The sequence below is a fragment of the Erinaceus europaeus genome, chromosome 1 (assembly GCF_950295315.1).
Source record: "Erinaceus europaeus chromosome 1, mEriEur2.1, whole genome shotgun sequence".
Taxonomy (NCBI): Eukaryota; Metazoa; Chordata; class Mammalia; order Eulipotyphla; family Erinaceidae; genus Erinaceus; species Erinaceus europaeus.
Window position 1 is genome coordinate 28,961,032 of NC_080162.1, and position 13,743 is coordinate 28,974,774.

Genomic DNA, 13,743 nt, shown 5'->3' on the forward strand with positions numbered 1-13,743 from the left:
GGCCATTCCCCATTGCTTTCAAAGACAGGAGGGTTTCAGCTCTATCTTTTCTGTACTACAACAGGACCACTGCATCCCTCTTCTATTTTTTTTCTTCAAGTATACCTTCCTATGAAGTTTCAGTCAAATATAGAGATATATAAAATAATATTCAGTTCACTGCTTCAGGGAAAAGAGACCAGTCAGACACAGCAGGTAAAGCTTCATTACCAGCAATTATGAGCTAGGTGACCTTCAACAGCTAAATTAATGATAATGGGCCCAAGTTTCCTCACCTGTAGAGTAAGGCAACATTTCTTTCTCTCTACATTATAGGGTTATAGAAGGATTCACAAACAAGAACATGAAGGACCATAAAATAATAATGGAAAAAGATGTAGTATTAGAATAATTGAGTACCTCTTCCAGATATACTGATAATTTTATTAAGTACCCTCATTGGATTTCCAGTGGTGGAATCACCCATGTCAGATACAAGGAGAGTAGGAGAAAACTGATATATTATGTGAAATATATGTATTCATGAAAGTGAGAAATGTTGGGTGGTCAGGAATCCAATATATTTAAAATAGTTCCCTTGTTGTACTATGATTGGTTTGGTGAGGCTAGCTGTGTATGAATTCAGTTCACCCATTCAAAAAATAAAATAAAATAAAAAGAGAAAACCAAAACCAAATTATTTCATTTGGACACAATTACAAAAGCTGGAATAACTAAAGTCAGTCACGAGCAATAAGTCAAACCTGTGCCTCGATAAGAAGAACTGTTAACACTTTAGTAGCTATGAAATGAATCAAATCATTCAATTAGTTTCCCACATGCTGAAACAGGTAACAATACATTTATCTGCCAGTATTATACCCTTGAAATCATATATTTCCACAACTGTTAGCAATTTTATTCAGCATAACGGGAAATAAGTTGCACCTCATGGATTCAGGGAAAGAAAGTGCCCTGAGGTCTGTTGCCAGCTGAGCAACTTGATGGAAGATGTTTCATTTTTTGCTTTGGGTTTCTCTCTCTCTCTCTCTCTCTCTCTCTTTGTTTCGACCTCTTACTAATCCCCAATGCATGTTTAAAACACCCTAAGTCTATAACTAGGACAAACTAGAACTCCAGAGTTTCTGGACCAGTGTTTTTAACACATACTTTAGGGTACATCCTACAAGAATTAAATGTGTAGGTCCACAGACCCTAGGAGAGTGATGGGTCTCCAACAAAATGATCAGGGCCATTAAGTTCATTCCATGGCCTTAGACTTTATGAAAGGACATTAACTTATCCCAAATAGGCAGTTTCTCATATCCTTTAGAATCTCTGTATGTCCAAATTCAAGACCCAAAGCTAAATCCCCACTCCCCATCAGTATGGTCAAGAAGATACCATGTTCACATCCAAGATCTCCATGTAGTCTCAGCCCTGGTAAAGGAAGTCAGTAAGCACCACTGTCTATGAGTACTAGAAAGCTACATACAGAGTTCACATCAGTTTGAGAGTCACACTAATAGAAAAAATAATGCCTTCCCTCCTCTTGATACATGAGATCTTTCAGGCTCTCACTTGTGACCAAAAGAAAATCACCTTCCTATATCTCCTTTAGTCACAAGACAAAAGAGCCCCCTGATGCACAAGAGAAATCCTACATGCTTTAGACATTGGGAATATTCAATGCTTTCCTCTTTTTTTTTTTTTTTTTTTACTTGTAAAGAAGTTCCACATTATAAAGAAATCCTCTTTAGGAAGGAGCCCCATCTCCAAAATGTTGCCCTTATTTTGTACATTCTTAGAAAGAATGGTGGTGGACTTGGGGGGGGGGGTATTTGAGAAATAAAGTATACCTAGAGTGGACCATAGGGTGATTTAATTTATGCTCAGCCCTACTTTTTATTTGTCTAATATCATATGTGTGATGGAATTCTTGTACATTCCTCCTGTATTCTAAACAGAGAGGGATATCCTCTATGACTTCAAAAGCAATCAGTGATGTGAGACACAAATCCCTGTGGAGACCAAGGAGGAAATAACTTACTTTTGGCTTCACCACCTTCATGAAGGCTCCTCTAACCAATGCCTCCTCTCGTTCCTGTAGAGTTACTTTCTGGGCATCCAGAAACTTTAAATTGGGTAGTTTATGCAGAACAAAGTATCTGGAAAAGAAAGTCAGAGACAATACAGGACTTCCATAATAGGTCATGAGTACTATACAGTCTAGCATTTTATTGCTGCCTAATTGCTTTATTGATGGTCAGTGGTTATCCTTATCTATACTATAAGCTTCTTGAAAAACACAGGCAATGTTTCCAAGTCAGCCTCATATCATCTTGAAAAGTCACATTAAAACAGACTCAATCAAATTATAGTTCATATAAGTTTCACAACTATTTTTAGAGTGCCGATTTTAGAGAGAGGTGATTACAGTATAATTCCTACTTCTAAAGGGGTTCTCATTGTAATGGTCAAGAAAGAGTCACATAAAGGAATCAGAAACTTGCAGCCAGGTGGTGACACACCTGGTTAAGTGCACATATTATAGTGCTCAAGGACTAGGGTTCAAAGCCCTCAGTCTCCACCTGTAGGGATGATAAAGCAGTGATGCTGGTATCTCTCAATCTCTTTCCCTTGACCATCCTCCCCCATCTCTATTTCCCTCAGTCTCCATACAATAATAAATAAATAAATGTGAAAAAAAGAAATCAGAAACTATTGGTATACAAGATAGCTCACTTAAATAGTGTTTTTGCTTTGCTTTGTCATGTGCAAGAATCAGACTACAGCCTGGCCCCTACCACACTGATAGAAGCTTTGATGCTGTTGTGTCTCTCCCATCTATGTCTATTGGCTTGGAGTAGCAGTTATGCTCCAATCGTGGGAAAAAGAAGAAGGAGAAAGAGGAGAAGAAGAATGGGGTTGGGCAGGGGAGGAGGAGTGTTGTATGCTTTACATTGGGTTCTAGTTCTCCCCTGCCAAGAGAATTGGATCAGTCCTGCTAATTTTGCAGCCCACTTGGCCCCGCCCCAAGGAACCCCGAGAGAGGGTTCCTGAGTTCCAGAGTGGAAGAGTTGCAGAGTTCCAGGGTTCCTGAGTTCCAGAGTAAGAGAGAGTGCTTGCGCCGCTGCAAAGAGACAGCAGAGTTCTGTTTGGTGATTAGTTTGTCTTAGTTTATGAATCGTTGTTCCTGAATAAAGAAATACAGCTTCCCTGCCCAGCCGTTGTCTCCGCGTCTCTGTTACCCACCCGTGAAGCTAGCCCGGCCAGCTAGAGCCTCCGAAATTTTAACAACAGAGGAGGAAATGAAGAAGAAGAAAAGGGAGGGGAGGAAGAAGATCACAATGACAAGAAAGAAGCATTAAAAATCATAGTTGGAGCTAGAAGGAATTATGTTAAGTGAGCTAAGTCAGAAAGATAAAGATGAGTATGGGATGATCCCACTCATAAACAGAAGTTGAGAAAGAATAACAGAAAGCAAAACTAAAAGCAGAATTTGACTGAATATGTAGTAGGGTGCCAAACTAAAAACCCTGTGGTGATGGTGAGGGTGGATGCTTGGCTTCCTGGGGTGGTGGCGGGGGAGGATGGGATGGGACACAGTCTTTTGGTGATGGAAATGGTATTTATATATACTCCTATTAATTTGTAGTTGTATAAATCACTATTTAATTAATATGAAAGGGGAAAATTGATTGTATGTCTCAAACTTTTTAAAGCACAAACTGAGTCTTTTTAATACATAGGCTGAGTCTTTGATATGTTGACTCTCTTAAAAGCCTAGACCAGGGAGAACAGAAGCAACCGGTGGCACAGCTATGTACAAATAATGTCATAGGACATAAATTATGGTGATGTTTTTTATGATACAGCAAATCCTAACAAAGAAATTTTTCAAAGTTAACACAACTGCCAAACAATGTGATTATAGCAATAACTATCTATTGTCTTCTTAAACTCTAAGACAGCAGGAACCTCCCAATTCCTCTATAGAGCCTATATTTCCCCCAGTCCTGGAAAATCTAGGGTGGGGTTTACTTTCCTGCATGCTTCTTTCAATTCACACCAAATGACATTGCATCCACTGAACCCAACCTTATCAACACAATGAGTACCACCTCAGCATGATTCACTTCAGACTGTGTCCCGAGATATCAGGCATGAAATGTCAACACTTCAGCCTCATTACTCAGGTGAGACCTTTCCTTTCATAGACCAGACTTCCCTGGACAGACAACCCCCCCAATGTGTCCTAGACCTACACTTCTCCAGAGCCCCACTCTACTAGAGAAAGAGAGAGGCAGGCTGGGAGTATGGATCAACCTGTCAACACTCATGTTCAGTGGGGAAACAATTACAGAAGCCAGACCTTCAACCTTCTGCATCCCTCAATGACCCTTGGGTCCATACTCCCAGAGAGTTAAACAATAGGAAAGCTGGGAGTTGTATGGTAGTGAAGCGGGTTAAGTGCATGCGGCGCCAAGCACAAGTACTGGCTTAAGCATTAGGGTTTGAGCCCCAGCTCCCCACTGGCCAGGGAGTCTCTAAACAGGAGGTGAAGCAGGTCTGCAGGTGTCTTTCTTTCTCCCTCTCTGTCTTCCACTCCTCTCTCCATTTCTCTCTGTCCTATCTAACAACGACATCAATAACAACAATAGTAATAACTACAACAACAATAAAAAACAATAAGGGCAACAAAAGGGAAAATAAATAAATATGGGAGGCAGAGCCAATATGATGACTTGGAGGCAGCTGCTGGCATGAGCTCTAACAACTGCTGGAAATGGTAGGATATCTGGCCATCAGCAGGATGGTGAATAAGGGGTCCTAAGTGTGACACCAAGGAGGTGACTATACCTCAATTTGGTTTAGAAAACAGAGAAAAAAAAAAGGAATTTTTTAAAAATTATTTCTGAAGCATACCCCTCTCCCCCACCCTATAACCAGACCCCAGGGGCTGGAGAGCTTCTACTAGCAGGCTCCCTGCTGAGATTTTTTGAGCAAGATTCCTGGCTCACAAAGGGTGTGATTATAATCCTTTTCCTTTCTGATACCCTTTGCCCTTTTTTTTTTTCTTTTTAAGTGGCTAAAGCTCAATTGGAGTGATAAAATATCTGACCAATCAGAGCCTCAACCCACTTGGGAAAGACTACCTGGAGGTTTTATTATTATTATTATTATTTTAACCATTGGCTGTCTTTGCTCAGACTTCCTGTGCCAATCAGGAACTGTCCAAGCTACAAACTGACTGTTAGGGTTTTTTACTATGTTCCATTTTATTATTACTATTATATATACGTGTGTCCCTTCCCCCCCTCCTTCAGGTTGAACAAAATTAACTTTTAGCGTATTTTCCATTGCTAGGTTACTGGATGTCCTATCCATTGTGAGAGAAACTTGTTTCACTCTACCTACCTCCTTTATCAACTTGTTGGGTAGTATGCCACCTCCCCCTGGCTTCTGCTTAACCATATGCCTATATAGGGATTTACTGATCCAAAGCTTTGGTCTATTTACATAAATCACTTTTACATAAAGCACTCCAGGGCATTGGTGGTTCAGTGATAGGATTCTCACCTGTTCCGCCCCCTCCTTGTCACACTCTGATTTTCACCAGTCACTTTTCTCTCCACCCTCTCTATATCACATCCTGTTTCCACCCTACTTGGAGAGTATAAAAACAGCTGCTCTTCTGAGTAAAGACACCTGGAAATTGCTTTCCAGCTCCAAGAGTTCCAGAGTGTATCTCCTGCGGAAGTTAGTGCGGCAGGAGTTCCTGATCCCTCTCCCATGCAGCAGCCTAGATCGGCTCCAGTTGAGTTCTCTCCAAGCCAGAGAGCACTAGCTCGGGAAGAAGTACCCTCAGGCTATCCCGGCATCAACTCTCCCCCTTTCCCTCCTTCTAGCTAATTAAAAAAAGAAAACAAACAAACAAAAACTCTTTCCTTTCACTGCTCTTTTTTTCTTTCTGATTCTTGTCTTCTTTTATTCCTTCCCACAATACATTAAATTCATAGTATCAATAAATGTCAATGGCTTAAACTCATCCATCAAAAGGCACAAGTGGGAGGATGGATCAGAAAACATAACCCAACCATATATTGCTTGAAAGAATCCTATTTGACCCAACAAGATGAACACAGACATAAAGTGAAAGGATGGGAAACTATCATACAGGCTAATGGACCACAAAAAAGGCAGGAACAGCCATTCTCATCTCTGACACATTAAATTTTTAATTAAATAAAGTAATAAAAGATAGGAAAGGCCATTACATAATAATTAGAGGATCAATCAGCCAAGAAGACTTAACAATTATTAACATCTATGCACCTAATGAGAGACCATCTAAATACATCAAACACCTACTGAAAGAACTACAAAAATAAATCAATAATAATACAATAATAGTGGGAGACTTTAAGACCCCACTCTCACACTTAGACAGATCAACAAAGAAACAAGAGAATTAAATGACAAGATGGGCAGACTAGACCTCCTGTACATTTTCAAAGTTCTTCACCCAAAAAAACTGGAAAACACATTCTTTTCAAATTCACACAACACATACTCAAGGATAAACCACATGTTAGGCCACAAAGACAGCATCAACAAATTCAAGAGCATTGAAACATCCTATGTACCTTTGGAGACCACAGTGGAGTAAAGCTAACATTAACAACAAACAGAAAATTACTAAAAGACACAGAATTTGGAAACTAAGCAACATATTGCTTAAGAGCCATTGGGTCAGAGAGACACTCAAGCAAGAAATCCAAATGTTCCTGGAAACAAAAGAAAATGAAGACAAAGGTATCAAAATATTTGGGACACAGTTAAAGCAGTAATGAGAGGGAAAATCATAGCCATACAATCACATATTAAAGAAAAAGCTCAAATAAGTGACCCTACTGCACACCTTAAGAACTTAGAGAAACAGGAAGAAAGGAACCCTAAAGCAACCAGAAGGACAGAAATCACTAAAATTAGAGCAGAAATAAACAACATTGAAAATAAGAGAACCATATCAATGAAGCCAAATGTTGGTTCTTTGAAAAATTAAACAAGATTGACAAACTCCTAGCCAGACTCACAAAAAAAAAAAAATGAGAACACTCAAATCAATAGAATCATAAACAATAGAGGAGATATCACAACCGACACCACAGAAATCCAGAAAATTATGTGAAACTTTTATGAAGAACTATATGCCACCAAGCAATAAAATCTAGAAAAAATGGAAGAATTCCTAGAAACATATGCCCTTCCAAAAGTGAATGAAGAAGAACTACAAAACGAAAATACACAAATCACAGACAAAGAAATCAAAACAGTTATTAAGAATCTCACCCACAACAAAAGTCAGATGACTTCACAAATGAATTCTACAAAACCTTCAGGAAACAGTTAATACCTATACTTTTAAAGCTCTTCCACAAGATAGAAGAAACATGAACACTCCCTTTTACCTTCTATGAAGCCAACATCACCTTGATATCAAAAGCAGATAGGGACAAGCAAAAAAGGAAAACTACAGACCAATATCTCTGATGATCATAGTTGCCAAAATATTAATCTTGTCCAACCAGAGATAGCAGTATATCAAAAAGATTGCTCATCATGACCAAGTGGGATTTATCCCAGGAATGCAAGGCTGGTTCAACATATGTAGGTCAATCAATGTCATTCACCATATCAATAAAAGCAAAGACAGGGGGTCGGGCGGTGGCGCAGTGGGTTAAGCGCATGTGGCGCAAAGCACAGGGACCGGCGTAAGGATCCCGGTTCGAGCCCCCGGCTCCCCACCTGCGGGGAGTCGCTTCACAGGCGGTGAAGCAGGTCTGCAGGTGTCTATCTTTCTCTCCCCTTCTCTGTCTTCCCCTCCTCTCTCCATTTCTCTCTGCCCTATCCAATAACGAATTGCGTCAACAAGGGTAATAATAATAACCACAACGAAGCTACAACAAGGGCAACAAAAGGGGGGAAAAATGGCCTCCAGGAGCGGTGGATTCATGGTGCAGGCACCGAGCCCAGCAATAACCCTGGAGGAGGAAAAAAAAAAAAAGACAAAAGTCACATGATTATCTCAATAGATGCAGAGAAAGCCTTTGACAAAATCCAACACCCATTTATGCTCAAATCTCTACAAAAAATGGGAATAGATGGGACATTCCTCAAGATAGTGGAATCCAGATATAGCAAACCTATAGCCAACATCATACTCAATGGACAGAAGCTGAAAGCATTCCCCCTCAGATTGTGGACTAGACAGGGGTGTCCACTGTCACCACTACTCTTCAACATAGTATTGGAAGTTCTTGCCATAGCAATCAAGAAAGAGAAAGAAATCAAAAGAATACAGATTGGAAGGGAAGTAAGCAAGCTCTCACTAATTGCAGATGATATGATAGTATACATAGAAAGACCTAAAGAATGTAGCAGAAAACTACTGGAAGGTATTAGGCAATATAGCAACGTGTCAGGCTACAAAATCAGTGTACAAAAGTCAGTGGCAATTCTTTATGCAAACACCAAACCCAAAGAAGAGGACATCCAGAAATCCCTCCCATTCACTGTTTCAGCAAAATCAATAAAATACCTAGGAATAAACCTGACCACAGAAGTAAAAGAATTGTATACTGAAAACTATGAGTCACTATTCAAGGAAATAGAAACTGATACCAAGAAATGGAAAGACATCCCATGCTCATGGATTGGAAGACTAAATATCATCAAAATGAATATTCTCCCCAGAGCCATATACAAATTTTATGAAATATCCATAAAAGTTCCACCAAGATTCTTTAAGAGACTAGAACAAAAAATACAATCATTTATCTGAAACCAGAAAACACCTAGAATCACCAAAACAATCTTGAGGAAAAGAAGCAGAAATGAAGGCATCACACTCCCAGATCTCAAACTATATTATAAGGCCATCATCATCAAAACAACCTGGTACTGGAACAAAAATAGGTACACAGACCAATGGAGGAGAACTGAAAGCTCAAAACTAAACCCCCACACCTATGGACATCTAATCTTTGATAAGGGGGCCCAAAATATTAAATGGAGGAAGGAGGCTCTCTTCAATAAATGGTGCTGGGAAAATTGGGTTGAAACATGCAGAAAAATGAAACTGAACCACCTTATCTCACCAGAAACAAAAATCAACTCCAAATGGATCAAGGAACTGGATATTAGACTAGAAGCTATCAAATACTTAGAGGAAAACATTGATGGAACACTTTCCCACCTAAATCCCAAGTACATCTTTGATGATACAAACCCAATTGTAAGGAAGACTAAAGCAGAAACAAATCAATGGGACTACATCAAATTGAAAAGCTTCTGCACATCCAAAGAAACCATCACACAAACAAAGAGACCCCTCACAGAATGGGAGAGGATTTTCATATGTCATACATCAGACAAGAGACTAATCACCAACTATACAAAGAGCTCAGCAAACTTAGCACCAAAAAAGGAAATGACCCCATCCAAAAATGGGCAGAGGATATGAAAAAAACATTCACTTCAGAGGAGATACAAAAGGCTAACAAACATATGAAAAATTGCTCCAGGTCGCTGATTGTCAGAGAAATGCAAATAAAGACAACGCTGAGATACCACCTCACTCCTGTGAAAACGGCATACATCAAAAAGGACAGCAGCAACAAATGTTGCAGAGGCTGTGGGGACAGAGGAACCCTTCTGCAGTGCTGGTGGGAATTTAAATTGGTCCATTCTGTGGAGAGCAGTCTGGAGAACTCTCACAAGGCTAGACAAGGACCTTCCATATGACCTAGTAATTCCTCTCCTGGGGATATACCCTGAGGATTCCATAATGCCCAAGCAAAAAGATATGTGTACACCTATGTTTATAGCAGCACAATTCATAATAGCTAAAACCTAGAAGCAACCCAGGTGTCCAACAACAGATGAGTGGCTGAGAAAGTTGTGGTATATATACACAATGGAATCTTATGCAGCTATTAAGAAAAATGAACCTACCTTCTCTGACCCATCTTGGATGGAGCTAGAAGGAATTATGTTAAGTGAGCTAAGTCAGAAAGATAAAGATGTGTATGAGATGATCCCACTCAAAAACAGAAGTTGAGAAAGAATAACAGAAAGAAAAACTAAAAGAAGGATTTGACTAAATCTAGAGTAGGGAACCAAAGTAAAAACCCTGTGATGAGGGGGAGGGTGGACATTTGGCTTCCCAAGTTGGGACACACTCTTTTGGTAGTGGGAATGGGGTTTATGTACACTTCTATTAAACCGTAATCATAGAAATCACTATTAATATGAGAGGGGAAAAATTAATTGTATGTCTTGAACTTTTTAAAGCACAGACTGAGTCTTTTTAATACAAAGGCTGAGTCTTTGATATGTTGGCTCTCTCAAAACCTTAGACCAGGGAGAACAGAAGCAACTGGTGACACAACTATATACAAGACACTGGGTATTATACAGTAAACTCTTACAAAGGGACTTTTCAAAATTAACCCAATTACCAAATAATGTGATGATAACAATAACTATCCATTGTCCCCTTGAAGACTGCAGGAACCTCACATTTCCACTATAGAGCCTATATTTCCCCCAGTCCTGGAACCTTAGGGTGGGGCACACTTTCCTGCATGCTTCTCTCAATTCATATTAAATAATATCGCATCTGCCGATCACAACCTAATCAACGCAACAAGTGCCACCTCAGCATGCTTCACTTCAGACTGTGTCCAGAGACTTCAGGTTTGGGATGACAACCCTTCAGCTTCATTATACAGGTGAGACCTTTCCTTTCATAGTATTCACTAATTCCATTCCAGATGGTTCACTTCCTAACAAAGTCCCAAAACCTAGATATAGACCAGGTCCCCTGAGATAGAGCATATTTTCACACATAACCATAAACTAGGGCAAAATATATACCTGAAAGCAAAAGTACACAATAGTCTGCAGTGAGTACCACCCAACACTTCATCAGCACTATTCCAGCCTTTAGGTCCATAATTGTTCAACAATTTGTTTGGCTTTGTATGTTAACTCTCTTTTCAGCCACTAGGTTCCAGATGCCAGCATGATGCTGACCAGACTTCCTTGAACAGACGACCCCACCAATGTATCCTGGAGCTCCACTTCCCCAGAGACCAACCTTACTAGGGAAAGAGTAAGGCAGACTGGGAGTATGGATCGACCAGTCAACACCCATGTTCATCGGGGAAGCAATTACAGAAGCCAGATCTTCCACCTTCTGCAACCCACAATGACCTTGGAACCACACTCCCAGAGGGATAAATAATGGGAAAGCTATCAGGGGAGGGGATGGGATATAGAGATCTGGTGGTAGGAATTGTGTGGAGTTGTACCCCTCCTATCCTAAGGCTTTGTTAATGTCTCCTTTTTTAAATAAATAAATATATAAATATAAAAAATAAAAAAAGAATATTAAAGCTATCAGGAGAGGGGATGGGATATGGAGATCTGGTGGTGGGTATTGTGTACTTGTACCCCTCTTATCCTATGTTTTTTTTCAATTTTTTCCTTTTTATAAATAAAAAAACCATCATAGTGGGGACCAGGCAGTGGCACATCTGGTCAGGTGCATAACCCTGCACCCCACCTGCAGCGTGAATGTTTCACAAGCAGTGAAGTAGGTCTTCAGGTGTCTTTCTCTATCCCTTTCTAACTCCCCCCCATATGTCCTATCAGATATAAAAAAAAAAGAAGAAAAAAGGAAGGACAAAAGGGGGGAGGCTGTTGGGAGGAGTGGATTTATAGTATTAATAATAAGCTCCAGAAATAACCCTGGTGGTGGAAAGGAAGGAAGAAAGAAAGAAAGAAAGGAAGGAAGGAAGGAAGGAAGGAAGGAAGGAAGAAAGAAAGAGAGAAAGAAATTATCATAATAAGGGTAGGCACAGAGTTCTTTTAGAAGTATAGAGAAAAGGACTTCATATTATTCACTGAAAACGACTAGAAAAGGAAGAAGAAAAATCAAAATTTCAAATAAACTTCAAAAAGCCTTAAAGCAGCCCAAAGTCCTTAGTTTTTTTTCAGTGCAAATTTATTGGGGGTATCCAAAGTGAAGGCCTCCATCCTGAGGGGAGTCTTGTATTCCCACAGCAAGCTCCCAGCCATAAAATGCTCTGTGTTATATCACCAAGTGGCCTCCATAGACATGTCTGGATAAACAATTAGTTGGTCACTCATATGCCACTTTAAAGATCCATAGACATTTCTTTATATCACACATTTTAAAGATCAAAACATTGATTTTTGAGGTACATTTTTTTTCTCCAGAATTTTCTACCCACAACATCTGATGTTCTAGAAATTTGACTATCTACTTCTTACTACCTCTCTGCCATCTATTACTATCATTTCAATTCCTTTCACTGTTGTTTTTAATATTCTTCTATTTGATAGGCCAGAGAAATGTTGAAAGGGAAGAGGGGAGATAGAAAGGGAGAGAAAAAAAGAGACACCTGCAGCACTGCTCCATGCCTGCAGGACCTGGGTCCTTATGCTATATAGTGATGTGTTTTCTCTATCCATGTACCAACACTTGTCATCTCCTTACCCTTCCCAAATAATCTCTAACATTACCCTTAAGTCAGAAAGCTCCCAAGGATCCAAATGTCTTTCCTATTCTCCTATAGAACTCCCAGTGGCCTCAGTCAGTATAAGAGAAAACTTCAGTTACTGCTTGTAGCAGTCAAGATTTATGACAACAGATTCTTTCAATAAAGACATGTACAGATGGAAACAATATGTCAGGAGTGATGTTGAGAGAAGTAAAGACACCCACTAAGTGTAGGGTGGGAAAAGATGAATATTCAGGTGAAGAAAACATCAGTATTAGAAAATCAGCCAATGTTTAATGATGGAATGAAAGATGTCTTCACAGGGCTGGCAGGAACCATGATGACAATAGACAGCACATTGTCATTTTGCCCTACTTTGGATCATAGCCCTGAAATCAAAGAAGAGAGAGACAGAGGTGCTGGCTTTTAAGCTAGTTAAAAATTTTAGATGACAAAGAGCTGCAGTTTTCAGAGCACTTTTCTTATACAACTGAAGAAACAGCTCATGAAATTGGCTGCCAGTCACCCCAGAGACAAGAGGTGACTTGTCATTTTCATATCCAATGTGTGCACCCATGTGGCCAATATTTGGAGATGTTTGAGGGACACTAGCAAGAATTATCCCATATAGTTCAGTCTGAGACTCAGTCCAGATGTCTTCAATCACTCACTCATATATTCACTCACCCAGCAAAAAATTATGGAGCAACTACCATCTGTTACGGATTATGTGGTTACTGAGAATACATGAAGCACAAGAGACAGAGTGGTGGCCAGGTGGTGGTGCAGCCAGTTGAGTACATGTTATCATGTGCAAGGACCCAGGATTAAGCACTCAGTCCACAGCAGTGGTAGGCAGGATTCACAACAGCAGTGTTTCATGTGTCTTTATTTCTCTCTCCCTATATCCCTTTCCATCTTAGTCTCTCTCTTTATCTATACAGTGAATGAATGAATGAATGAATGAATGAATGAATGAATGAATTGATGGATGGATGAATACTTTATAAAAATTTTCAGCTCTCAAGAAGTTCATATTCTAGCATAGTGGCTCTTAAACAAAAGCAGGCACTGGTACCCACTAGAAGATTATTGAAACACTAATTGCTAGTTTCTAGCCCTTGAATTTCTGATTCTCTGTGTTTTACTGGGTATTAAAAATTTTAAT

The 13,743-nt window shown here is 39.7% G+C and overlaps 1 protein-coding gene across 1 annotated transcript in view; it reads right to left on the reverse strand.

Moving 5' to 3' along the window:
- Positions 1-13,743, reverse strand: part of LRMDA (leucine rich melanocyte differentiation associated) — a 1,384,659-nt gene that overhangs the window by 545,772 nt on the left and 825,144 nt on the right. The window contains exon 5 of the mRNA XM_060171730.1: positions 2,030-2,147. Coding sequence (XP_060027713.1) covers positions 2,030-2,147 — 118 coding nt within the window. The remainder of the gene's footprint in view (positions 1-2,029; positions 2,148-13,743) is intronic.